We start from the raw sequence: 27,909 nt of genomic DNA on the forward strand, positions 1-27,909 counted from the left end.
AGGCCATTGGCTGCCATAGCCCTACTCCAGTGTCTGCGAGTGAGGCTCAGCATCCGTGGAAGGGTTGGGCCGCTCAGCTCACAGCTGGGATTCCATTCCAAGGTGAATGAAACCTTGGGCAAAATGGTGGTGTCTGTTTTGAAGACTCAGCAAAGCCTCCTGAAGCCCTTGCCCTCTCTCTGAAAGGCTCATTCTGACTGACTCACATTTCTAATGGAAGACAGGTGGGCGAATGAGAGTGAGTAGCTGGGAAGAAGCCAAGAAGGGGGGAAAAGCAAAATGCAAATATCATTATCAGGAACAAGAATAATATTTAACTGGAAAATGGCCTATTATTGGGCTACACAGTTTTAGGAGCCATGAACAATTTACATGCCCAGCATAATTTGAATTAATTCCTGCCTCCCTTCCATTCCCAATCACTCTGATTCTCAGATGCAGCCTTTGGGGAAATGCTAATTTAAAAAAAGTTACATTACAGGGCTGGACCGGGCCTGCTTTTTGTGCTTTTTATCATTGCAGGGGTGAGCAGAATGTAAATGCTGGCTTACGATTGTGCCAGTGGTGATGGTGTCAAATCTCAAGGAAGCTGTTGTTCAGAGTGGAAATTTCACAAAGGGTTTTTATTATTAGAAGTAGAAAACTCATTGTGTGGTTGTGGTAGGGTAACCCATGCTGCCTTAATGCGACAGTGACCGAACCTCTGCATAGTGCCACAACTCCCAGTTCATTCTGATTGACCAGAGGCAGCTGGACCTGGCTGCTGCCTTGGAGACAGACCTTTAGCATCCTCAGTGAGCCTGCAGATCCAGGACTATGAAACCCTGGTAAATACTTAAAGGCGGCAAACCTCTTATTACTTGGCTTTCTTTTTAAAGCCCTGAAGATGGAGGATCCCAGAATTCAGTGATAGTTCTCTCTCTGGATTAAAAAGTGCAAATATCCTCATGGTGTCTCTGGGCTAGAAAGAGTACATGGTCCGGACCCTGGCCCCCAGCAGTTTTAGAGTCCTTTGTGATATATTTACCTCAGGAATGAGGACAAAACTTGGCAGCACTACTGGGCATGTATTTCCCTGAGGAGATGGAGGACTGTGTGGGCAACAGAAGAAGAGAAGAGAGTCCCGAGTATTTCCTTTCTGAGGGAAAGACATTGTTGTCTTCTACACTAGAACGGCCCTTGGGGTCTTAGGGATTTGACTATGGCTCCTCCCACCACTGATAGCAGGCGTCCATGTGATCCCCACAGCCCTCTCTCATACCTGGCTCTCAGGCAACTGTACTACCATGGCGGGAAGAATGCAATCGTTCTGACCACAGGGGCTGTCTGAGGCAGCCTTGTACTGTTGCCAGGCTGTAGGCCAACCTTGAGCATTTTGGGGTGAAGGCAGTCTGGAGAAGGCTCTAGCAGAGGCCTAGCTTTTCTGTCCACAACTGGGGTGGGGGTTACAGTAGAAGGGATCAGAGGGAGAAGCATCCTTTCCCTGGGCATACACAGATGGAGGCTAAGAGGTCCCGTTTCTAGTGGGCACTCCCACAGTGTCAGCAGAAAGAGCCTCAGTTCCTCCATTTAAATGGCTCCCACGGCCCGCCACTGCACCTTACGAAACCACTTACTGTGGTCAGGACTGGGTGTGGGCATCCCAGATTGGGAGCTGTGGTTCTTGCTTTTGTCTCTCCTCATATAGGCTCTGGGTCTATTCCACTGGTCAGAGGGAAACTACCTATGACCTTTCATCACTTCTGATGCTACCCAATAAACCTCAGAGCTTGACAGGGGGCACTATGATGTGTCCCCTCCAATCTCCATCCCACCTGCCTGAACTGCTGTGTGCCCACTCGTATGTAACTGTACTCACTGGAATGCAACTGGCCAAAGTCTCCAAATGCAGCCAGAGAACCTCCAAGCAGGCTATTCTAGAGCGCCCAGACAAAAACCAGAGTCAACGCCCTGTAACACGCATCCCAATGCCACCATGAGGGAAAGCCATGTTCTTAGATGGCCCCTCCAGGAAAGCAGTCCTCCACCTGCAGAAATCTTAGAAAGGGAGCATGAGAACTATGGAAAATTCAAATTCTCTAGGAGCACTTCCCAAAGCAACTGAACAGAATGTCTACTAAAGAGAAACAAAAACTGATTATACAAAAAACAAACAAACAAACAAACAAAACCCCAAAACAAAAACAAAACTCAAAAAATTCAAGACAAATTAAGAAGAAAATGGTCATAAGTGACCTACCTACCCAATAACAACCAATGAGATGGGATCGTGTGGGGTCACAACTGAATCTTATAAAACTTCTGAGGTACTGATGCCAACTCATTTCGAATTGTTCAAGAACCTAAATCTAAAGGCCTTGCCAAACTCGTTCTATGTAGTCAGCATTATCCGGTTACTGAAACCTCACTAGGACACAATGAAAAAGAAAAGTGAAGAAAAATATCCCTGATGATTACTGATGCAAAAATTTTCAACAAAATACTATCAAATTGAATTTAGCAGCACACCCAAAAGATCGGCACCATGATGGTGATGAAGTTATTATGCAAAGCAATATGCAAATCAGTAAATGCAATTCATTGCATTCATATAGCAAAGGATAAAATAATCTCAGTAAGTAGAAAACGCATACAATAAAAGTCAACATGCCTTTATATTAAAACTCTTGACTAGATTAGTTATTATGGTTCAATACAATAAAGGCTATACATGACAAACCCATAGATAGCATCATACAAAATAGGGAAATGCTGAAAGCATTTATTTAAGATCAGAAACAAGCTAAGTTCAGGAGGTAAACACTAAAATTAGCTTCAGGAAGTCCCTGAAACTGACCAGATTCACGCGCTTCCTCCTCCCCAAGTGTATGTAATCAGTAAGGACTGCTGAGAAGTATGTTCAGACCAGCTGAGCTGCATGGGAAAAGCTCAGGCCAATTGGGGCACCAGAAAGGACACTCTCCAACCTGATTAGCTGCCAGAAAGTCTTTCAGTGTGCTCCAGGTTTTCAGCTTTTCTGAAGGGTCACCCATGCTGTGATGGGCTTTTGGTGATGCAGCTGTCACTGTGTCATTTTCTGTTCTGTTCAGTAATGCCTTCTCTCCAAAATCGACCACATAGTAGGTCACAAAGCAAACCCCAACCGATACAAGAAAATTGAATTAAACCTTTGTATTTTATCAGATAACCATGGATTAAAGCTGGACTTCAACAAAAGGCCTACATACTCATGGAAACTGAACAATTCCCTACAGAATGACTACTGCACCAGGGAAGAAATAAGAAAAAAAATTAAAGACTTCCTAAAATTCAATGAAAATGAAGGCACAACATACTGAAACTTATGAGACACAATGAAAGCAGTGCTAAGAGGAAAGTTCATAGTACTAAGTGCCTTCATAAAGAAACTAGAGAGACTCCATGCTAGCAACTTAACAGCACACCTAAAACTTTAGGGGAAAAAAAAAGACTCAAACACAACCAATAAAAGTAGATGGCAGGAAATAATCAAACTCAGAGCTGAAATCAATAAATTAGAAACAAAGAGAACAATACAAAGTATCAATGAACCAAGAGCTGGTTCTTTGAGAAAGTCAACAAGATAGGTCTTACTTTAAAAGCTTGTATTCCACAAAACTGGAAAATCTAAATTAAACATAATTTTCTTGATAGAGTCCACTTACCAAAATTAAACCAAGATCAGGTAAACAAGTGAAATTGTCCTAAAACCCCTAAGGAAATACAAGCAGTCATTAAAAGTCTCCCATACAACAACAACAACAACAACAACAACAACAACAACAACAACAAAGGCCAGGGTCAGATGGTTTCAGCACAGAATTCTACCAGACATTCAAAGAAGAACTAATACCAATACTCCTCAAACTACTGCACAAAATATATACAGAAGTTACATTGCCAAACTCAGTCTATGAGGACATAGTCATCCTAATACCCAAACTACACAAAGATCCAACAAAGAGAATTTCAGACAAATTACTCTTATGAACATTGATGTAAAAATATTCAACAAAATACTCGCAAACTGTATCCCACATGATCATCTCATTAGATGCTGAAAAAAACGACTGACAAAATCCAACACTCCTTCATGTTAAAAGTCTTGGAAAGATCAAGGATACAAGGCACATACCTAAATACAATAAAGGCAATACATAGCAAGCCTATAGTCAACATCAAATTAAATGGAGAGAAACTTAAAGCAATTCCACTGAAATCTGGGTGAGACAAGGCTGCCTACTCTCACTGTATCTCTTCAATATAGTATTTGAGGTCCTATTCAGAGCAATAACACAACTAAAGGACACCTAAAGGGGACACAAATAGGAAAGGAAGAAGTTAAACTATTGATATTAACAGATGATATGATAGTATACATTATGTGACAATAAATATTTCACCAGAAAACTACTACAATTGATAAACACCTTCAGCAAAGTGACTGGATACAAAATTAATTTAAAAAATTAGTATCCTTCTTGTATAGAAAGGACAAATGGGCTGAGAAAGAAATTAGGGAAATAACTCACTCCACAACAGCCACAGATAATATAAAGTATATTAGTGTAACTCTAACCAAACAAGTCAAAGATCTGTATAACAAGAACTTCAAGTCTCTGAAGAAAGCAATCTACGGATTCAATGATATTCCCATTAAATACCAACACAATTTTTTACAGACTTGAAAGAACAATTCTATGGAATTGTTGAAAGAAACTTCATATGGAAAAACAAACAGGCCAAGGATAGCTAAAACAATCCTATACAATAAAGAAACTTCTGGAGGTATTTCCATCCCTGATTTCAAGCAATAGTAATAAAAGCTGCATGGTAATGACATGAAAATAGACTGATTGATCAATGGAATTGAATGGAAAACACAGAAACACACTCCACTGATAGTTGAACTTTGACAAAAAAGCCAAAACCATATAATGGAAAAACAGTATCATCAACAAATGGTGCTGGTCTAACTGGATGGCTACATGTAGAAAAATGCAAATAGATCCATATTTATCACCTTGCACAAACTCAGGTCCAAGTGGATTAAGGACCTCAACCTAGAACCAGATACACTAAATCTAATAGAAGAGAAAGTGAGGAAGAGCCTTGAACTCACTGCCACAAGAGACAACTTCCTGAACAGAACACCAACAGCTCAGGCTATAAGATCAATTAATAAATGGGACCTCATGAAACTGAAAAGCTTCTGTAATGAAAAGGACACTGTCTAGTATTCTACAGACTGGAAAAAAAATCTTCACCAATCTTACATTTGACAGAGGGGTAATATCCAAAATACATAAAGAACTCAAGAAATTAAATACCAACAAACCAAATAATCCATTAAAAATGAGGTACAGAGCTTAGCAGATTTCTCAACAAAGGAATCTCAAAGGACAGAGAAGCACGCAAAGAAATGTTCAAAGTCTTTAATCACCAGGGAAAGGCAAATTAAAACAACTCTGAGATTCCATCTTACACTTATCTAAGTAGCTAAGATAAAAAACTCAAGTGACAGTACATGCTGATGAGCATGTGGAGAAAGTGGACAACTCTCTCATTGCTGGTGGGAGTGCAAACATGTACAACCACTTTGGAAATCAACCGGGCACTTTCTCAGAAAATTGGGAGTACTCTACCTCAAGACCCAGCCATACCACTCCTGGGCATATACCCAAAAGATGCTCCACCATACAACAAGGACATTTGCTCAACTATGTTCATAGCAGCCTTGTTTGTAATAGCCAGAATCTAGAAACAACCTAAATGTCCCTCAACTGAAGAATGGACAAAGAAATTGTGGTACATTAACACAATGGAATACTATTCCTGTTATTAAAAAAACAAGGAAACCATGAAATTTGCAGGCAAATGGATTGAACTAGAAACAATCATCCTGAGTGAGGTAACACAGACCCAGAATGACAAACATGGCATGTACTCACTGACAAGCAGACTTTAGCTATACAGTATAGGATAAACATACTACAACTCACAGACCCAAAGAAGATAAGCAACAAAGATAACCCAATGAAGAATGCTTCAATTTCACTCAGAAGTGGAAATAGAATAGACAGCAGAAGTGGTTGAAGAGAGGGAACAAGGAAGGAAAGGGAGCAGAGAGAGAAATGGGGGTGGAGGTCAGACCTTGGGGAGAAGGTAGCAGGAGGACAGAGGGCCTACAGAGAGAAGAGAAACCGTGAGCAGAGGCATCTCTGGGACAAGCTGGAGACCTAGGACAGGGTAGGCTTCTGTGAGGATATGGAGGTGGCTCTAGCTGAGACTCCTAGTACCAGGAGTCATGGACACTGAAGAGGATGCCTTCTAACTAGACAGGACTCCCAGTAAAGGAAGAGGACACCAACCCACCCACAAAAACTTAGACCCAAAACGTACTCTGCCTACAAGATGTGCAGGGATAAAGATAGAGCAGAGATTGAGGGAACGTCCAACCAATGTCTGGCCTAACCTGAGACCCACCTCATGGGAAAGAGCCAACCCCTGACACTATTAATGATACTCTGCTATGCTTGTAGAAGGGAGCCTAGCATAGCTGTCCTCTGAGAGATTCCACCCAGCAGCAGATTGAAACATGCTGAGACTCACAGCCAAACACTGGGCAAAGTATAGGGAGTGTTGTGGAAAAGTGTGTGTGTGTGTGTGTGTGTGTGTGTGTGTGTGTGTGTGTAAGGATAAAATGACCTGGAGGGTGACGAACTCCACAAGAAGACCAAAAGAGCCAACTAACCAGGACTCAGGAGCTTGTGGAGACTGACGCACCCAACCAAAGACCATTCATGGACTGCACCTAGGCCCTCTACACAGATGTAGCTGATGGGCAGCTCTGGCTTCACATTGGTCCCCTAGAAAGGGGAGCAGGAGCTGTCTCTGACATGGACTCTACTGCCTGTTTTTTGATAACTTCTTTCTGGCAGGGCTGCCCCAACAGGCCACAGGGAACAATGACACATGATGTGCTTGGGTGGGTTGGTGGGTGGGGCTCCCCTTTTCTGAGGTATAGGGAAGGGGAGATGGTAAAGAGGAAGAGAGGGGCCTATGATTGGGATGTAAAGTGAATGAATAAATAAATAAAATTTAAAAACTCATTTTATACACTAACTTGGACTCTGGTGGCATCTTTACTTTAGTCTGCCATCTGTTCCCTAACTGGGGTGAATAGATGTTTATTTATGTCTCTCCATGAATAGTGTCACACACATCTTTGGAGGGAATAATTGGATACAGGTGTTATAAAGGAGCAAACAGGAAGATGGGGGAAGAGCTTTACTAGGGAGGGAGGGTAATATAGGGGAAAGGGATGAATAACACTAAGATTTTTGAAAAAGTCATAGGGAGTTGTGGTTTAAGCTCATTTATAATTACATATAATACATACAAAATGCATATGGATATGTACTTGTGTCACTTGGGAGTGTTAATGCTCCCTACAAGAGCCATGAATTATCTAGCAAGAACTCCAGTACCAGGAATGGAAGCCTCCTTTTGAGCTGTTGGTCAGGGGAGTTCAATAGACCGCCTCAAAAAAAACCCAAAAAACCAAAACAAAACAAAAACAAAAAAACAAAAAACCTAACCAAGTGAAAACAGTTATAGGCTGCTGCCTTTCTTCTTAGTTGCCTCCTAGAACTTGAGGGTAAGTCCTTGTTGCTGAAGGTGCCATAGGCTTTGAACACAGGACTTGGAGGATTTCAAACCAGCACTAATCTGGACACTTCCCTGAGGATTGGATCTCCATGGTACCCGAAGGTGCTATGCAAGCTGCCAAGGTATTACTGGGATGTCAAGTATAGGAGCCACAAAAAGATACTTCCAGAGGTGCAGCGTGGCACTTATATCTCGGGAATAAGCAACAGCTCTCTACTTGGATTAAAGCCTGTTCAGTAAGAGGAAATTCATGCCTGCTACTATAAACCTAGCCAACTATGCACTGCTGACACTAGGGTATAAGGTACTACTGAGCTCTCTTAAACCATTTTAATTTCCAGATGCATCCTAATGCTATCCTTATACCCACAAATCAGTGTAGCTCTTGCCTCTCATTAAGGAGCTTCTTTTTCCAGCAGAGACCATTAGAGAAAGTCACACATGGTCAAAGTGCAAAGAAAAATTACCTATACTTAGCCCCAGGGGGGACATCTACAACCTAAGCTACATCAAACACTGCAGAAGAGGAATGGAGATGTTTGTGAGCTATGAGGTTGTGTCTTATATGATGGAGAACCTTCACCCATGACATCTCAACAACATGGTAGCCTGGAAACAAGACCTGACCAATGACACTACCAGTCGACATGCCATGCCAAGGCGGATGGGGAAAATGTAACAAGGCCTACCCCAGAGATGGACTCCAGGCAATTAATGGTCACTGAGAAAGGCATACTTATTCTTTCCCGAGGATGAGCCTCTGACTGCGGATCCAATACCACTGGTCACAACACTAACTGGACTCACATTGTTGTACTTATAAAGAGATGTAATTCACCAGTAAATGGGCAGATGGACTAACAGTTGTCAGAAGTATGAATGATGAATATATAAAAAGTGTTTAATACCCTTGGCCACCACAGAAACGCAAATCAGAACTACATGGAGATTCTGTCTTACCCTATTTAGAAAACAAGTGACAAATGCTGGCTAGGAAGGAAGAAGAACACTTATTTACTCCAAATTGGTGGAGCTGTAATTTCGTCCATCTACCATGGAAATCATTATGGAGTTTCCACAAAAAAATAAAAATAAAAAAATCAATTAATGTATGGGCTAGGGAGACAGCTTAGTGGTTAAGAGTACTAACTGCCCTTCCAGAGGATCCTGCTTAATTCCCAACACCTAAAAATATCTGTAAGCCTAGTTCCATGGGGATCTACCCTCTTCTGCAGGTACTGTATGCTCACGGCATACAAATATGCAGGCCAAACAACTGTATACATAAAATAAAAATGAATTTTAAAATAACTAGACATAAAACTATCATTGATCCAGATATACCACTCTGGGTATTTACCCAAAGAAATCTCAGTTAAGATATATAGATACCCACCTACCCAGGTAGCCTATTATAGCATCTATAATAGCCATAGAATACCATCAGCCTAGGTGTCCACCAACAGATTAACAAGTGTGTATTACAGGACTATTCATCTATACAGTGACATCTCGGCATTATGTAAAATGAAGGCAAGGGCTGTGCATCCTCACTTATTTGGAAGCAAGCACATGGTCTAAGTGGAATAGTGATAACTTAGTTTTGGGAAGGGGGTTGTCTTGGGAAGGGGACAGTAAGATGGTGGCTGACCAATCCACATGGCAGGAATGTATGGAAACACCACACTAACTTCCCTAATATCTACAATTTGATGTGGATGACCAGAAAACATTAAAAGTTAAAAACCTTTCATCCTTCATCAAAAGGCACAAATGTCTCTGACTAAAAGCTGTTTGCAGCTCTAGATGACGTCTCTCAGGGGAAAGTGTCAGGTCTACTTAATGCAGCTCGGGCAGCGTCATGATCGTGAGTTGGTGGAATTATCGGCATCAGATAAGAATGCAGCGTGGTGGTGACGTGATCCCGTAATTCACACTAACCACTGAATAAAGAAAATGCCCCAGATCTCACTGCAGGGACTTGGAGCTGCCTGCTGAGAGACTGGCTCTACGGGGCTCCTGTATTTTTCTTTGCCGAATGGTGGCGCTTCTGTTTCCACTGTCTTTACAGCAGTTTTCTCCGCCTCTCAGTGACTTCTCTGGTTATCCCATGGGCTGATGGCACCAGCCCCCCTTGTGACAACCCTGGTAAAGGACAAGGCTTTACCAGCAGCAGCAGTCCCTTTTAATTGTTCACCAAAACTCAACACAGAAATTGCACTTTCCCCCTCCCCTGTCTCTTTGCATTTGGCAAAAACACTCCTAATTTTCAGACCAGAAAGGAGAGCTTCAGAAAAATAACGTGATGTCTGATTCTGAGTGTGACTCTAGATGAAGGGCACAGCTGAGAATAACTCAGCAAGCTTTTTTTTTTTAACATTTAGAAAATAATGCTAAAAACATCTATTACTAGAGTTTTCTCGATCATTCTTTCAGATCTTTAAAGTGTTGATAGTGATGGTCTCTCCATGAGAAGTTTCTAGCATGGACTCTTGTGTGAACATGGCCTAAGGAACCTGCCTCATTAACCACCCTCACATTGCCTTCTTCTTTGTCTCTGAAACTTTCAGGCCAACCTTTATAATTTCAAATCTCTCACAAGCTTCTCAGAGCACGTTGACATCCGCTGACAGTGAAAAGTCACTGTCACTTTAAATAGCTGATTTTTCTTTATATAAAGACAAAGGTAGGTAGGAGACAACGGTCTGAACCCCAGATCCTTTGAGAGGTGCCGATATGTGGCTCTGTCCTAATGCAGTGCACATGGCGTCCTCTTGCAGCCAGCAAGCAACATGCTAAATTCCAACAATTAAAGTTCAATAAAAAACAAACCAAAACAAACCAATTTACCTTAGAGTCCAGCTGCTGCATGTATGACCACAGATACTCTATGTTAGCTCCAAAAGGGTGAACATGAAGAAACGTTGATATGATGCCTGAATTGAAAAGAAAAAGACAAACACTGGAAGTTATTTGGAGGAGAGTGGGAGGTCTTGGGTACCTACTGCCATCTAACCTCACCAACTTCCGCTAGGCTGGGTCACGTGGCCGGACCATTTCCCGCACATCTCAGCCTGTATCCACTAACAGTGCATCCTGCGGACCGCAACAGTGACACGGAGGACGGGAATGTGGGTCATTAGCAGGCAAGACCCTGGGATGATGTACAGAAGACTCGTGGAAGCAGTTCAACTACCAAATTTGTGCCTGTTTACCAATCTGAAATTGTAGTTTCTGGAAGGTTAAAACGATCTCTTTTTCTCTCAACGGACTTTGTAGTCTGGAAATGCCTTAGACATCTGTGTTGGAGATCACATTGCCTTGAGTGTCCTTGATAATTGCAGTTGCTGTTTAGGAAAAATGCGTCGTGATCCACAACCCCACACATTCTCTGCGCTTCCGGAATGGAATGTATTGCTGCTGTGGAAAAGGCACCAGTTGCTCACCTCTCCTCTGCCCTACCTCCTACCATCACCATTTGCAAAGGTCTGGGGATGGGTGCGCTGTGGAAATCCTTTCTATCTTGGTTGTACTGACAGGACTGAACCGAAAAGCGTGACCTGCCCATCCTCCCCGCTCCCGGCTCCAAAAGCAAAATAGTAAGTGGGGGTGGGGGGTGGGGGTGGGGTCAGTCCCACAGATCGTGTGCTGCTCTTTGTGAGGTCAAGCTTAGATGGGCACGTTACAGTCTTTAATCGGGTGCAGGCTGTATTACAGCTCCCACACTGTGTACTGTGAGAGCTGATGCTGGCCCATCAAAGGTCACCTCCTTAAAGTGCATTCGGGGCAGGCACTGGCCAAGCAAAAGGCCAACCTACATTTTCAGAGGCCTTGAACTGATTAGGGATGCTGCTTGCCCTGTGTTCTCCTCCGTGACATGCGGAATGCTTGTGGGTGAGTGCCAGGCAGGTTTCAAAGACAAGTTCCCAGCTTCTCCTTAGGCTGAGAGCAGAGAAGGCAGAGTCTAGATGAGCAAGCACTCTTCATTGCTGCCTTTGATGGTTTGTTCACACGAGGTTTGCACGGGGAAGGCAGGAACAGTTACATCTCCACCCAGCTAAAATACCCGTATTCTGAGACAGACACACCCGCCCTTGACTCCGAGTCTATTGTGGACCTTTCTTTTCCTGATCTATAGTTTTATGACATCATAGGGTCATAGGTGATGGTGGCGATTTTAACACCTTTAAGGGACCACCTGAGAAAAATGCAACTTCTCTGTTCTGTATAGCTTGGTTTTTCTCATTTTAAAAACCGGATTCAGTTGGGGACAGCTTTGTAAATTTAAGTCTCTGCAACTTCTCAAAAGGAACTGGGTTGCTCCCTTGAAAGGAGAGGGGACAGCTTTGCACCTGGGGTGCACATACCATAGCTGCTGTGAATTCTTTCCTATGACAGCTGTGCCATGTCTGGAAGACAGCATTCCCCAGAACTTCTTCCTGTCCTCTGACTCTTACTTTCTCTCCACGCATACCCTCAGCTCCCCACTTCTACAGTGTCTCTGAGCCTTGGGAAACGGTTTGAAATACATGGTCCCATTTAGGCCTAGAACCCGGTCTCTCACTCTCAGAGCTCTGACCAGTTATAGAACTCCACTGACTGCTGTTCACTGCAAAAAGCTTTCCTGTCTAAGGTAGGGAGCAGCCTGGGTCTGTGGGTATAAATATTTAGATGCCAAGCCAAATCTGGGCAGAGATTGGCAGGTGCCACCCTTTGCTGAGGAGCTATGAGCAGTGGGATAGTGGCTGCGGAGGAGAGGGTCATTATTTTTTGATGCTATGGCCACTGGTAGGTTTTCCATGCTCCAGCAAATGGACACAGACACACACACACAGACACACACACACACATGCAGCACAGACTGGATAAACTTAGAAGGGTACATATGTGTATGCGTGTATACTAAGCAAAAACCAATCTTAGAAAAAAACACTTAGGAAGTTAAGAGTAGGATGCATTGGGAATACGGGAGCAAGAGTTAGAGATGGAAAACAGGGTTGGTGGATGTAATCATATTTCAATAATAAAGCAAAATAAAGGGGAGTCTGGGACAGCCAAGACTACACAGAGAAACCCTACCTCAAAAACCAAAAAAAAAAAAAAAGAGGAAGAGTGGATAGTTATAACTCCAAAGTTAACAAAAAGTGCCAGCATGTCCTCGAGTGGAGACTCATTTCAGGCACTCTGGGAGCAGCCCCCATGCTTGGAACCGAGGCTTAGCTGGTGCGGAAGAGGCGAGCTGCACACGGATGGGCTCTGTTGCTCTGCCTACTTCTGTGGAGAGGCCACAGGCTTTCCTGCTTAGGAATGTGTTCCCAAGAGCACAAAATGTATTTGTGAGCTGACAATCCAAGTGGGATAAAAGAGCAGACGTCGTCCTACTGGGCTTTTTACATGTCTCGGGTCCCTAAAAGCTACTTGAGACAATGTAAACCAGCTCTGTGTTAGGAGCGGCAGGGCTCATTTCAAAAAAGCATTCCACCAGGACCATCTATTTTATCCTTTTCAACCTCACTAAGACCAAGTTGGTAGTGTTTGAATTAACCAAATAGTGCTAGCTTCCCCCTTGCCACCATTCAGTTCTGTCAAGGGTTTTACTTTGAGCACCAGGCAACAATATGGTGACACCAAGGTGCTGGGTACAGCATCCTGTAAACCATTTATGTGGCTTCTCAGTTTACATAGATGGTAAACACAAGTATTAAAACGAAAAGAAAGTTGTTTTCAGATGGTGGTGAGCATAAGAAAGAGAAAAACAGTGGCAGTGAGCTAGGAAGGTCTTCTAAGTGGGAGATATGAAGCCGCCTACCACGCTAAGTCTGCAGTAAGTCCATGCCCTCTATGGAGAGTGCAAGGGCCCTCTGTTAGGAATAAGAGGGCAAGGCCAGGGCTAGCTAAAGAGGGCTATGGCTCATGTGTAGAGGTGTGTGGGAGGGAGAGCCTAGTTTGCCAGTCAGGGCCTTGGAATAAATTCTGAATGTTGCAGGAACCAAAAACTGGAGCTCTAGACTGAACTCAAGAATTTGGAGATTCAGAGAACACGCTAAGGAAACCTCAGCAAAGGAAGGAGCATGAACAGGAAGTGATGGAAGAGAAAGAGTGGCATCCCGATGGCCAGGAAAAGAAAGCGTTACCATCTGACACCAACCATGCCAAGGGCAGCTGATAGGTCAAATCAAGAAACTGGGGTTATGTACAGTTCCAGGGGGTATAGGAGTGAGCAGAGGAGGCTGTGGAGCCGACAGCGCTCTGGAAAGAACATGCTTGGGCATGAGGATGGGAAAAGATGCTCTTGGTTGAAGAAGTCAAGGCAGGGTCTCCTCCTCTTTCCTAGGTGTAAGATAATACAGCTGGTCTTGAGCTGAACACAGTTTTTTTTTTTAAAGATTTATTCATTAATACATATACAGTTCTCTACCTACAGGCCAGAAGAGGGCACCAGATCTCATTATAGATGGTTGTGAGCCACCATGTGGTTGCTGGGAATTGAACTCAGGACCTCTGGAAGAGCAGACGGTGCTCTTAACCTCTGAGCCATCTCTCCAGCCCCTGAACACAGTTTTGATGTGAACAATTCTTATATCTTTCTTCCTAGTTTATTCACTAAAGCCTTCAGAGATTATGTGGGTGCCTCAGTGAATTGTTCCTTGTAGCCGAGATGTCCTTAAATACTTTCTTCTTTGTCCAGCAAAAGCTTTTTACAATTTTAGGGCCAGCTTAACTGTACTTTCTCCAGAGACACATTTCTAGTTTTACTATACACTATACTTCATTGTCTCATTCTCTGTGAAGGCGTTGAAGGAAGACGGACTCTCACCACCACCTGTTGCATGGCTGCAGTGTGATGTTGGCGCTGGAGGATGGTAGCTCAGTATTTACTAAGCATAGGTCCAGAGTGCCTGTTTCAGTACCAGTACGGGCAGTGGTTGGATTATGGACTGAATCTAGTGGGTGACCGACGATTCTGCCCTGATAATTCTTTTCCATCATGGGGGCTGATAACGCTTAGAGCAGTGGTTCTCAACCTATGGGGTCAAGACTGACCCCTTTGGGGACTCAAATGACCCTTTCACAAAGGTCACTTAAGACAATCTCTATATCAGATATTTATTTTAAGATTCAGAACAGTAGCGAATTTACAATTATGAAGTAGCAACAAAAATAATTTTATGGTTGGGGGTCACCACAACACAAGGAGTTATATTAAGGGGTCATGGCTTTAGGAAGGTTGAGAGCCACTGTCTTAGAGGGAGGCCTTCACACATGCTTGCTGATTTATTGAGAGGGACACTTTTACTTTGGAAGCAAGACTTAGGTCACTTCCTCATTTTTTTGTGGTCAATAGCTTTCAGTGAGAAACATACCCCTCAGATCACTTTTCTTGGGTGCCGCCTAATTGTGGCCTCAACTTTTATTCAACAAGAACACCAAAAAATTATCATCCAACTTTCTGTAAATGTAGTGTTCTTATGTTCAACTAATTTTTCCCCTCAACACCCAGGGTATTAGGTGGAACATTTCAATTCTAACACAGGGCACACACATGAGCTGGTGATACAACAATGCCAACAGTGGTGTAAAGAGGCACAAGTGACCTTAGCATGTGTAGATCCTGACGTGAACAGGAGTCAGGATGGTGCGAATGTACCCTTTGCCTGACCACTAAGAACCTGATGGTTCTCAGGATCAAGAAGGCTGGAGGAAAAGCTCCTTATACTTAGCACCCAGCTCAAGCTGTGACTGTGTCTGTGTAGGATTCACAATGGTGTTGAGCCTTTTAGTTGTGTGTGGGCACAGTACCCTATCCCCACTAATTATCAAGGAGACAACTGACAGAAATGGTTCAACTCTCCAAAGTTCCAGAGTTGCAAAGCTCCAAAAAAGGTTTCCAATAAGATCCGACATATCCTTTGTGATAAATACTAACAATAAAATAAATAAATGAAACAAAGACTCTGGTTTTGTAAAGTGGTCCTGGGAATGGACAGTCTGGACAGAATGGCCAATGGGCCTGCCATACAAATGACCACAGATAACCAGGACTTCCTTATTCTGCAAGTTCTAGCCCCATTTGCACGCTCACTTGAATACCCTTAAAATAGTTTGTTTTCACTCCCTCTGTCTTCCGGGCATCTGAAATTTGTGTCATTTTCTCATATAAAATTAATGTGTCCTGAGAGGAGGGGGTTGGGGGCACTGAATATAGTCATGTATTCCCAGATGTGGAACATTTTGCCAACTAATAATATAACCTGGAATAGTGCAGATGCTGGGAAAGTAAAATGGGACTGGGGTGGCGGGATTCAGGTGGGGTGAGGGGCACTAGAAAGGCAAATAGTAGGACACAGGCACTATGAAGAGGAAATGGGGAAAACTGATGGGACAGACTTACCTGGGGAGGGGAGAAGGGAGGCAGGACAGAGGAAGAGATGAGGAGAAAGAGGAGGAGGAGGAGGAGGAGGAGGAGGAGGAAGAGGAGGAAACTACCTAGGGATGTTTGAAACAATCTATAGGGGATTATGTTACTTTATAGATACTTAAAATCACACACACACACACACGAAACTATGACAACTGGGGTGACCATGTCCCCATCCCCACAGACTAACGAATACCTCAATGCCAGGTATGAAAAACTTCCTTTTAAGTTAATGGTCATGGGAGTTCATGAGACTCCCCAGACAGTTGCAGTTGCCCTTGGTGTCTCCAAGAAAAGAAGGTAAGACCCTGTTGACTCAAATACAATATACTTCATACACAGGATTTGGAGGACTCAATTTAGATCTGACCTGGAAGCCTCCTCCCTGATGACTCATTCTCACAATATCAGAAGAAGCCATGCAAGCATCCAAGGAGAAACACAACCAATAGTCCTATCCAGCTGCCATGCCAACAGACCACAACAACAGCCAGCACAGCAAGATATTCTGAGAGAGGCAACAGCGGCACTATTTATCTCCGGGGGTAACCGATAGCCACTTACTGGGATGGAATTCACACTTGGCTCTGTAAATATAGCCAAGTACTTGTGGCTGGTGAGGGCACAGAACCTAGGGGAGAGTCCACTACCCGTGTACTTCCTAACTGCCCTGTAAACACACTCATCCTCACACAACAGCTAAGTGTAGCTCTCACCCTCATCAAGGAGGCTTCTCTTTGTTTTTCCAGTAGACTAAAATCATTAGGGAAGGTTGGACCTGACCTAAATGAAGAAATCAGTTGACTGTGGAATAACCAACCACCCTGATGAACACACCACCAACACACTCCCTACCCTGAAAGCTCCGGGAACAGGATGGGGGGTAGGGTGGAGATACTGCAAGAGCCAGAGGACCAAGGCAGCTGCTGCAAGATAGACAGACATCGGGGAGGATCTGGAAGGAGTTGGGGGTAAGAATGGGTGTTGAATGTTTATGAAATTATCTAATATGAATAAAAATATTTAAGAGTAGAAAAGGAGAAGGTGAGCTGGGCACACGCATTCTTCTCCCCCTGCTTCTTGTCTGTGGTTAGCATGTGACCAGCTGCCTCACATTCCTGTGGCTGTGACTCCTCCACCATGATGGACTGGAACCTCAAAACTGTGAGCCAAAAAAATAAGTCCTTTCTCCCTTAAGCCACATTCATCAGGGTCTATCACCACAGCAATATGAACGGCAGCTAAGACAGCGAGGCATTACTTAATAACAGAGGCAACGGCAGCCTTCCACAGGATCCACTGCCCAGCCTGGAGATTGTCTCCAGCACGGCATCTTTTGGGGGGGTCAAAAGCATTGTTTTCTCTTAACTGTCAATTTATTATTTTTCTTTTTTCTCTTATAATTTATTCATATTATGCCCCAATGTTACCCCCTCACTTGTATCTTCCTGTTCCCACCCTCCCTACCTCTTCCTCTGTATTCCCCTCCAAATATGGCCTTTTAGAGAGTGGGTTTGAGGAGGAAGTTGTATCTTTTGTTGAACCACCACTAGAGGAAGGTAACTATACAATAAGGAATTGAAAGGGAAAATGTGGTAGAAAGGTTTCATATAGTTATCTGAGATGTGTGCATCCGCTGTTCTGTTTCACTCAGTCTCTCCTGTTTACAGGTGGGCTGGCCCCGAACATGAACTGTGCGGGGAACATTCAGTTTGCTGTGCATACTTTCACTGAAGATGCTGATGTTCTTAGGTTTTCTTTCTATCACACTCAAATAGCTAATTTCTTTTTTTTTTTTTTTTTCTGATACGAAAGACATTAACAGAGGTAGAAGGCTATGAACATAACCTCCATGTCTATTTCTGTTAATGTGTCGTAACTGGGGGCTGGAGGGATAGCTCAGCAGGTGAGAGTGTTGATTATAGAGGAACTAACTTTGCTTTCCAGCCAGATCCATGTCAGCTCACAACTGTCTCTAGCTCCAGCTTCAGGAGCATCTGCCTCCCCTAGCCTTCATGGGCATGTCACACACATGTTTATAGACACACACACACACACACACACACACACACACACACACACACACACCACATACTACACACCACACAATATATGCAGGACTATAAATAATTCAGAACATATAATAATTAAGCATATACTTAAAATTGTATGGAAATTGACTAAAATTGTGTGTCCATAAACATACTTATAACCTATACACATATTTTATACTATGTATAAAGAGAACTATTTAGAAGGCATAATAAATTAACTGTATTTCCCAAGGAGAATGTAAACTAAAATAGGAGGCATCCTCCAGTGAAAAGGAAACAAACACAGGAGCCTGTTCTAAATTTTAAAGCCTTGTAAGTGGTCAGTATTATTCACACTTCTGGAAAGTTTTTTTTTTAAACTGATCATTATGAATCTTGTTATATACCGAAAGCATTGTAGGGTTACCAATCATATTTTTGTCACACTGAATAAAACATACAGTTGTCATAGTTGGAAATATTTTCTGAGGGGGAGAAAAAGCCAGTTATTAGCTATATATAGGCTCATTTTGGGTTCCCAGAACTGACAGTGCATCAGCACGTCTTTTGAGACACATGCGTGGCATATTATTACAGCTGTATATCATCAGAAAGAGAGAAAAATAATTGGTTTTCCTTGGAGCATCTCTAAGTTGGTGTCATATTCAATAACCCTGTAGTTGAAAAATCTATATGTGATGGATGAAGTTTGGACTGTCTTTTGAATTTAATTTCTCCTGTGCCGGCTCCTACAGGCCCCCATTAACCCTGCCATCTGCAAGGAGAGGACTGATGCAATATTTAGAAGATGTTGCTTCTGCCGGATAATGACCTGGGGGAGAACAGCCCGATATCGTGTGTACCGTGTGTACCGTGTGTACCGTGGCTGTGATTCTCACCATTAACCACCCTGCACAGCAGCCAGGCTGAACCTGGAACCCCACGCTGGGGTCTCCGCCAAGATGCAGCCTGGAGCAAGGCTGTGTGTCACCAGTTAAGGACAGCAGATTCCTTCCTTCTTGGGTTGGAAGTGTTTCTGAGATGGGCTCCCAACCACATTACCGACATCTCCTGCCGCCCCCAAGAATGTTTTCCTGGGACAGTGAGCACCCTGCCGGCATTAACTGGGTAAAAATTTACGAAGCAAGAGTTCTGGGGCAAGTGGAGGCTGCAGGTGGACGGCAACTTCCTTTCTCGTTCTCTTCCTTAGGGGCCAGGTGGATCCACGTGATGTGGGAGTCTGCTTTAGACTTTCCTGATTACTCTAACGACGTTGCTCTGTATACGCCAATAGTTACTAATTGGCACTACAGGCCTGGCACTGGGGCCGACTCTGGGATGAAGCTTCTGCTAAGGGGCTTAGAGGTTCATCTCCAAGTTGAAAACTGAGAAAAGCCTGGCATGGCTTATGGACTATTGGACAAGAACCAACCGGAACTCTTTAAATTTTAAAATTGAGATTTATGACACATGGGCTGCATATTAACCTATTTTTCTTGAACCAGATTTTCTGTCTGACAACTGCCTCATGTTTCCAGTCCTTGATGAGAGGAACCTCTTGCCAGTCTGTACGACACTCATTTGAAATATACATTGTGTAACGCTGATGAAATAAGTCTGAACTCCGATTCGGAGGCTTGGCTGTTTAGACTGTTGACCCATGGAAGTGAGTTACTAAACTAGTCTCTGGGGAAGATTTTTATAAACAAAATGATGAGAAGAGACTTCCCTTACCTATTAGCAGAGCCTCTTTCTCAGATTTTAGGCCTTGGCTTCGTTTTTCAGTGTTGTTCTCTCGGTCTTGGTTAACCAATGCGACAGTCAACACATTGATTTCCTGTAAGATTAAAACACAAAAGCCATGCATTTTAATAATCAAACCCCACCCAATTCTTAAACTCTACAAAACAGGTCACTGCTTCCTCTTAGAAGTGCAGATAAAATCTTAAAATTGTTTGTCCAATAATAGGCTCCTAACGTCACTCCCACACAACCAAGACACTCATTAGGAATAGCAAATTTGACAAAACAAACACCTCTATTGGCAAAGGCCATGTTTGAATGTAGCCACGATACTATGTTTTATCCTAAACATGAAATTCTGGGGGATGTGTCAAAGCTGACTGACAAGGAGATTAACTGAGTGAGGACAGACAATAGGACGTGCTGAGAAGCCGAGGCAGAACTGTAGATGGAGTAGTGTTTAAGCCGAGTAGGGACAGATTCTTATGCACCAGAAGGGGAGGAAGACAAGGCAAACATTGAGAAATTGAACAAGAGTTGTGCACACATGAAATGTCAAGACTGGGCTGATTGGAATTATTTTTATGGCCTTCTAAAAGTTAAAGATAGACATAAAGATTTGGCTCATATCCTCCCATTATTGATTTATTACTTGAAATAGAAAGTGATGTAATAGAAATTTAACAGCTTGTACATATTGTATAATCACTAGGGAAGTTGAGTCTTGTTGGAAGGAAGCTGCTAATTGAAAGAGAGCTCCTCCACCCCACCTTTCACGGAGACCCAACGCAGTTGAATAAATGCAACTTTGTGCTCAACCTTGCCACGGGGAAGTACCAGGGCAGCAAAGAGAAAATTGTATCTTGAGGCGAGTGGTTGAAGGAGAATGCTGGGAATCAGCAAGGAGGAGATTACTGGACCCCTAAATAAAATGCAGAGTCAGAATGGCACCCCAGAGAATGGAGCAAACTGCAGCTTTCACCCTAGGTCACTGGCTGGGAGGCGGGAACGCTCTGTATTGTAAGGAAAAGGTAAGCCGTAAAGCACCAGTGACCCCCATCATAAAAGTGGGGTGACTTCAGGATTCCTTGGTCCTAAGAAGGGTTTAAGGAACAGCCCTTGTGGGCTGTCTGGCTACCACAAGGAAAAGACCTCACACAGACCCTCCCCGATGTCCAGAGCCCAAGCAATTAAAACAGTTACCTGCTAGACGCCATCTTACCTTAAAAGCCTTGAAACCCGGGTCTCTTCACAGGGTATCAGGGAGCCCCTGGGGCATCCTACAGCTTCAGGAGTAGCTTGCCAGAGGCTTAGAGAAAAGCCCCATGGAACTAAGGAGGTCTCCTCCTCGGGACTGCAGTTATTAGTGTGGACAGTCCCTGCTTCAATCACCCTTGTCTCTTCATCCATGTCCTATGCTACATAACCACAGGTGTCAATGCTCTAGCACTACTCACAATCCCCAGGGATGGTCTCCTCTACACTGTACACCACCAGAAACATGGGTAACAGCACCGTAAGGACAAGTGCCATTTGAATACACCCCATGATGTAGGAAAGGTATTTTCCATAAGGCATGGTCTGTGGGCCATCAATATTGAGGCCAAAGCCTTGGCGTCATGCTCTTATCTCTTGGGACCTACAGAAGACCATGCACGTTCTATGGCTTCAGAGGACCAGCCACAGTACTACAGGCCCAAGAACAACTGACAATTACACCGTGGGGCTACGGTTACTAGTGCCATGTAGCCCATATCACTGTGCTCACCCTATGGGAAACATGGAAGGTCCTCTCCCATCCAGTGGCTCAAACTGTGAGAGCTGTTTCTCTAAGCCCAGGCATCTCCTGTATTCATCCTAAAGGGCCCAGGGAGGATCCCTTCACATTCTATGGCTCAGTGACTATTTTTCTTTCATCCTTGGTGTCACTTGTACTTAATCTAGGATCTAGGACAGCCCAATCTACATCTTACGTCACCAAGACTATGGCAGCGGCCATCAGAGGTCCCCAGTGCTGTGATTTACACTGTGACATGCAAGGACGCACACCTTTAGAAACCTGTGTGAGTTGCAAAGCCATATAACTATTTTTATGAATCACTATAATCTAGACCACTGAGATCCAACAGACACTGCTGATATCACCACAGCCAAACAGGGCACCCACACTTTTGAGAACACCTATAATAAATCCAGGAGATGTACCCAGATGGCACCATACATTCAATGTAAATAAAAAACAAAATTCTTTTCTACACAAACTACTCCATAGAATTAGACGAGGCAGCTCTTTCACAAGATGCACAGACATCGGTATAGAGACATAAGACAAAGCAGCACACACGCTGCCTCCAAAGGAACAAGGGAATTCTCCAGAAATAGAACCCAATTTGAAGGAAATCTATTAAAGAGTACAAAATAATTATGCTAAGGAAATCTGACAAGATATAAGACAGAAGACATGAAGAGATGAGAAAGTAGATATTCCAGAAGGAAAAGAGACTATAAACCTACTTCATGAAGTAATAGCAAAGATATTCTTGAATTCTCAAAGAAGTATAGATATTCATTAAAAGAAACTTAGTGGACCTAACTAGTTTGACAAAACAAACAAACAACAACAAAATACTTCACCAAAACGTAGACAAGATGGTAAACATACACAAATATACCAAAACCAGAAAGCAAAGAGTTTCATGTCACAGACAAGAGAATTCCCACTAGATTTATAACAGGTTTCTTAGCAGAAACCTTACAGGCTATAAAGAATGGATGATATAACCAAAGTCCTGAAAGACAAATAAAAACGATAGAATATTGCCCCACCTACAAAGCCAAAACCAAACCAAACCAAACCACAACAAAAACCCCCGCCAGCCAAGATTACTGTACCCAGCTATCTTTTGGGGAAAGCCACAGAACTTATTACTCGGAGACCCAGCCTCGCAAGATAAGCTCATGGAAATACTAGAAACAAAGCATGGTAGCTGCCTTCATGCACATAAAACTCACTAGAAGAACAGTTACATAAGAGAGAAAGGGCACTAAACATCAGCATTCCCCAAAGCTACCAGATCACAAAGGTAAGCAATAAGCAGGAAACCCAAACAAAGAATACATACAACAAGCAGGAAACTATAAACAAAATGAGAGGAGAGGGGGAGCTCATAGTTATCAATAACATTTAGTGTAAATGGATTAAATTCATCCATTGAAATATACAGGCTGGACAAATAGAGCAAATAACAAAATAAAACCAAAAATCAAGATATAACTGAATGCCCTCCCCCCAAATATCAAAAGATTCTCATGCCACTGAGTGTAGATTCAGTGTGTGAAAGGTTGGGAAAAGACGTGACACATAAATGGAAACCAAAAGCCAAATGGGATCACGATTCTCGCACCAGATAGAGATGACTTTAAATAAAAAGTGCAAAGATGGACAAAAATGTCATCATATATTAATAAAACAACTCAGCAGATGTCATAACAACTATAAACATGCATGTACCCACCACAGGGCCACCTGAAGGTATAAAGAATAGCCTACATACAACAATAGGTGGGAGTCTTCAATGCCAAATCTTCTCAAGTCATCCCAACAGGAAACAAACATATGCTTTGAGTCATGCAGCAGAACAAATGGATCTAAAAGACACGTGAGCACATTCCATTCAACGATCACACAGACTACGCAATTCTTCTCATCCCCATGTGGAAAATTCCCTAAGATAGATCGTGTGTTAGGGCCACAATCAAGTTTTCTTGAATTATATAAAGACAAAACAAAAACAAGAAACAAAATTATGTCGTGCTAAGACACGCACGGAAATAAACGTAAAATGCAGAACGATGGCTCATGATTTCAGCCTGAGGTCACTTGGCCTTGATCCTTTGGGCCTGTGGGGAAGCAACACATAATGGCGGAGAAAGCATGTGATGGTGACGAGCTGCTCATGGGACAGGAAGGGGCTCTAGGCAGGAATACAGCAGGGCACAAGCGTTACAGAGGGGGAAAGAGGGGAAAGGAAAGGAAAGGACTTAACTGGGAAGGGAAGGGGAGGTGTGGGGGGGAGGATAAGGAGCACCAAGGATGTACTAAAATCCATAGGAAGATATTTTATGTTTACTTAAAAAACAGATGTATAACATCTACAGTTGTATGTATATACATATGTACATAGATTGAATATGTTATACCACATGGGGGTGATAATGATCCCCTCAAGAGCAATATATTACCTAACACCCACCTTGTACCAGACATGGGACGCCCTTCTTTGACTTGTTGGTCAGAGGAGTCAAAGAGCTTCTAAAATAATATATGCGATAACCCTTGGTTATTTCTCAGAATTTGAAGGTAAGACCGTATTTCTGAAGACATGCTTTGCATGCAGGACTTGGAGGAACTGAGCTAGAACTAACTTGGATGCCCCTCCCTGAGGACCAGATTTCATAGTATCTGAGAGTGCTTTGCAAGCTGCCAAGGAAGAAAACTGATCAATAGTTTTACCCAGCTGTACATCCTAGTAGCCACAATAATGGCAAGCACAGGACGATAGTGCAGTAGGTACAATAGTGGCACCGTGATAATGGGGTAACCAACAGGAGTCTAATTGAACTTAAGGCCTGTTCAATAGGAGGGAATTCCTGCCTGGTACTGTAAGGCCAGCTAACTACCCCAGAGAAGAAGCTACTACTGCCATTATCCTAAACCAGTTAATTCTTAACTGTGTTCTAGATACTTACCCTTATACTTACTGGTGAGGCTTACCACTCAGACCTCATGAAACAGGCATTTTTTTTTGTTTTGTTTTTTATTTTCTAGACATGGTTTCTCTGTGTAGCCTTGGCTGTCCTGGGGGTTTGCTTTGTAGACCAGGCTGGCCTTGAACTCACAGAGGTCCACCTGCCTCTGCCTCCCTGAGTGCTGAGATTACAGGTGCATGCCACTGTGCCCTGCTGGCATCTTTTTTCTTTAAATAGCAAAATGGCTATGCAAAACGACAACTGGTTACAACGCAGAGAGCAAATGACTGTGGAGTGCAGGAAGCATAGCAGAAGAGGGAACAGAAGGATTTTAAGAGCCAGAGGATCAGAGATCTGCCATAAGCTACTTCTTCCGTATTTAACAGGGAAGTTACACTTATAAAATCATAACAATATGGTGGCCGGGAGAAGACCTGCACAATGACAAGACAGTTTACATGCCAATGGGAGTGCGGGGAAATCTGCACAAGGCCCTACTTGTAGATAAAGAGCTACAGGTGATTAACAACTGCTGAGAGAGGAAGAATCAGTCTTTTTAAAGGATGAGCCCCTGATAAATGATCCATTTCCAAGGAGTAATCTCCAAACACATATACATGTGACAATACTACAGGGACTCTTCAGGATGTATTCATATTTCATATGTGTATGTTGATGTAATGATTATATTTAAAGAAGACAAGGTCATGAAGTTGAGAGGGAGTAGGGGCCATGAGAGGAGTTGGGGGAGAAAAGAAGTAGAAACGACATCAAATTTTAAAAGATACAAAGTGTATAATACTTAAAGATAATTAACAATTGAAGAGATAGAAGACCTTATTGCTCTGATTATATTATTACACATTGTATTCTCTTATTAGATCACTATATTGTACTCCATAAAGATGTATAAATATTTTTAATCAATAAGAAAAAAGATGGATCTTAAAGAAAGGCTAGCATATAGAACAAGAGTGAAGGACACTTTCTACATTAGATGGCAAGAAATTACAAATTGTCGAGAGCATGCTGAGAATGCAAGGGACATGGATCTCATCTAATGGCATTCGCATATGACAGCCAATCAAAACAGAGCTTAATTTAATAGGATCTACTACTTTGTCAATCATGAGTGATTAGAAATGGCCAGGAATGAAGAAGCTTCTCCTGCGAAACCCTGGCTCAGTTTGAGGTTAAACTCACCTGCTAGAGATGGGGTGATGAAGGCTGATTAAGAGGTGATAGTGGGTTCAGAATGAGAGGAATCATAGTGATATGACGACAGGCCAGAGGGAAGGTATTGGTTGACTAGAAAGTGCCAAATGAGCCTAAGACTTAGAGCAGAAACGTGAGCACTGGGCATGCACTGGGCATACAAATCAAAGCAAGAGTGCTTGTCTAGTTGATGAGGCTATAAGTTCAACCTCACATACACATGAGAGAGAGAGAGAGAGAGAGAGAGAGAGAGAGAGAGAGAGAGAGAGAGAGAGAGAGAGGGAGAGAGAGAGAGAATGAGAACTCCTTGTCAACAGGATGTAGGATGTTCTGAGGTTATGTCTAGGCCAGCTGCCCATAAAAGGTCATTACTGATGAAAGATGCTGCCTTAACATACACACATGTATGATATATATATTGATATATATATATATATATATATATATATATATATATATATATATATATATACACACACACACACACACACATACTTGTGTGTGGGTGCCCACAAAGGTCAGAAGAGATTGGTAGAGCCCCTGGAGTTGGAGTTACATGGAGTTGAGAACCCAGATCCTCTGAATGAGCAGCAAGTGCTCTTAACCACTGAGCCATCTCACAGTCCAGAAACACAATGAACTTTAACATGGAGCAAACCTTAAGGCTTGTGTGGAACAGAACCTTCCACAGAGCAATGGGAATACGGACAGGAAGTCCTTATGAGATGAAGCAGCTTCTGGCATTTTCAGATCAGGCCTTCTCAATTGGAGCAGAACACTATGTAAGTTTCATCTTTCTCGGCTAACAGGGTCATGGACTCCGCTGGGTTCTATGCACGGTTCACACTAAGGACAAACAGGAACATGTACTGCACTTCCATGCCTGGAAAGGTCAGCACGCTAGGCAGAATGCAGCCTGAGTGTCTGTGAATGCTTCCCAGGGGAGGGTTAGGAAGAAAGAAGAACGTTAACCAAGACGATGGTTGCATCATCAAAAAATACCAGTAACGAATCCTAGGGCTAAGTGGAAGTAATATCTTTGAGAGAGGGTGATCTGTTCACAGCCTGGATAATAACTGAGGATTAATGAAATTACACACGAGAATCTAGCAGACAACAGGCCCACATTAATTGCTAAGATTGAGTGGTATCCTGAGGCCAGCACACAGTTGAGGACTCAGTGTGAGTAAGGGAAGTGGATGGTGGAGGGCAGCCAGCATGTCAGGAGCTGGCAGGGAATGGTAAGTGCACAGCAGGCGACGCCACCCATGGGTCCTGTTCAGTACCTGTCCCCATCTCCAGTGCTGGAGTCACAAAGAAGCAGAGACGTTGTTGAACAGGGCCCGCAACAGACGCTACAGAATAACACTGACTACGACCCGGATAGAGCTGTGACTTGTTCTGATAATGCTGTAGAGATGGCCCAGTGAAGATGAAAGATAGGACCGTTTCCCACAGAAACACCTTGCTACTGGACATTGTGGTCTGTGTGCACCGGCTGTGGCTATAGGGAGGGGCTACCTCCCTACGTACTACCCTTACCTGCCCAGAGTACTTGAGCCTGCTGAAGAGCTGGGCTTGGCAAATTCTTCAGCTTTTGGGGGTGCTTCTGAGATTTTTTTTGTCTTCCACAAGGGAGACAAACTCTGCTGGAAAGTGGGACAGGGCCCATCGACTGCATGGGCTCTAAGGAGCACTTGTCGCCTATGATGAATTGGCTCCAGAATCTCCAAAAGTGAATATGACCATTTCCGTTGTGGTCAGAAGTGTGTCTAAGTCTAATAACTAGATACTTGTGTCTATACTTTCACTTGGTGAAGTAGACAAGCCTGGACCCCCTTCCTCCTCCATCTAAGCCTCCACACTTAAGCCTGCCATGGGTATAATTCAAGGTAACACAATTATCCAGACAGACAAGCATATATGCCCATGCATTGTGCTACTGCTGCCCCTTAAAACTGGTATGTTTAAGTACTAAAGGCAGGATAGAGATATTAGATAGCTATTTTATGTGCTACATTTTTACCTTTTCCCACCTATTAGGAAGAGGTTATTTTATGT

The 27,909-nt window shown here is 43.2% G+C and overlaps 1 protein-coding gene across 3 annotated transcripts in view; it reads right to left on the reverse strand.

Moving 5' to 3' along the window:
- Positions 1-27,909, reverse strand: part of ENOX1 (ecto-NOX disulfide-thiol exchanger 1) — a 288,573-nt gene that overhangs the window by 8,904 nt on the left and 251,760 nt on the right. For all 3 annotated transcript variants that reach the window (XM_084767961.1, XM_084767960.1, XM_084767959.1), the window contains exons 13-14: positions 19,876-19,978; positions 10,540-10,625 (exon numbers count right to left, since the gene is read on the reverse strand). In XM_084767961.1, the coding sequence (XP_084624087.1) occupies positions 10,540-10,625; positions 19,876-19,978 (189 nt within the window). The remainder of the gene's footprint in view (positions 1-10,539; positions 10,626-19,875; positions 19,979-27,909) is intronic.

The sequence above is a fragment of the Acomys minous genome (genome assembly GCF_964271855.1).
Source record: "Acomys minous genome assembly, chromosome: 18".
Lineage (NCBI taxonomy): Eukaryota > Metazoa > Chordata > Mammalia > Rodentia > Muridae > Acomys > Acomys minous.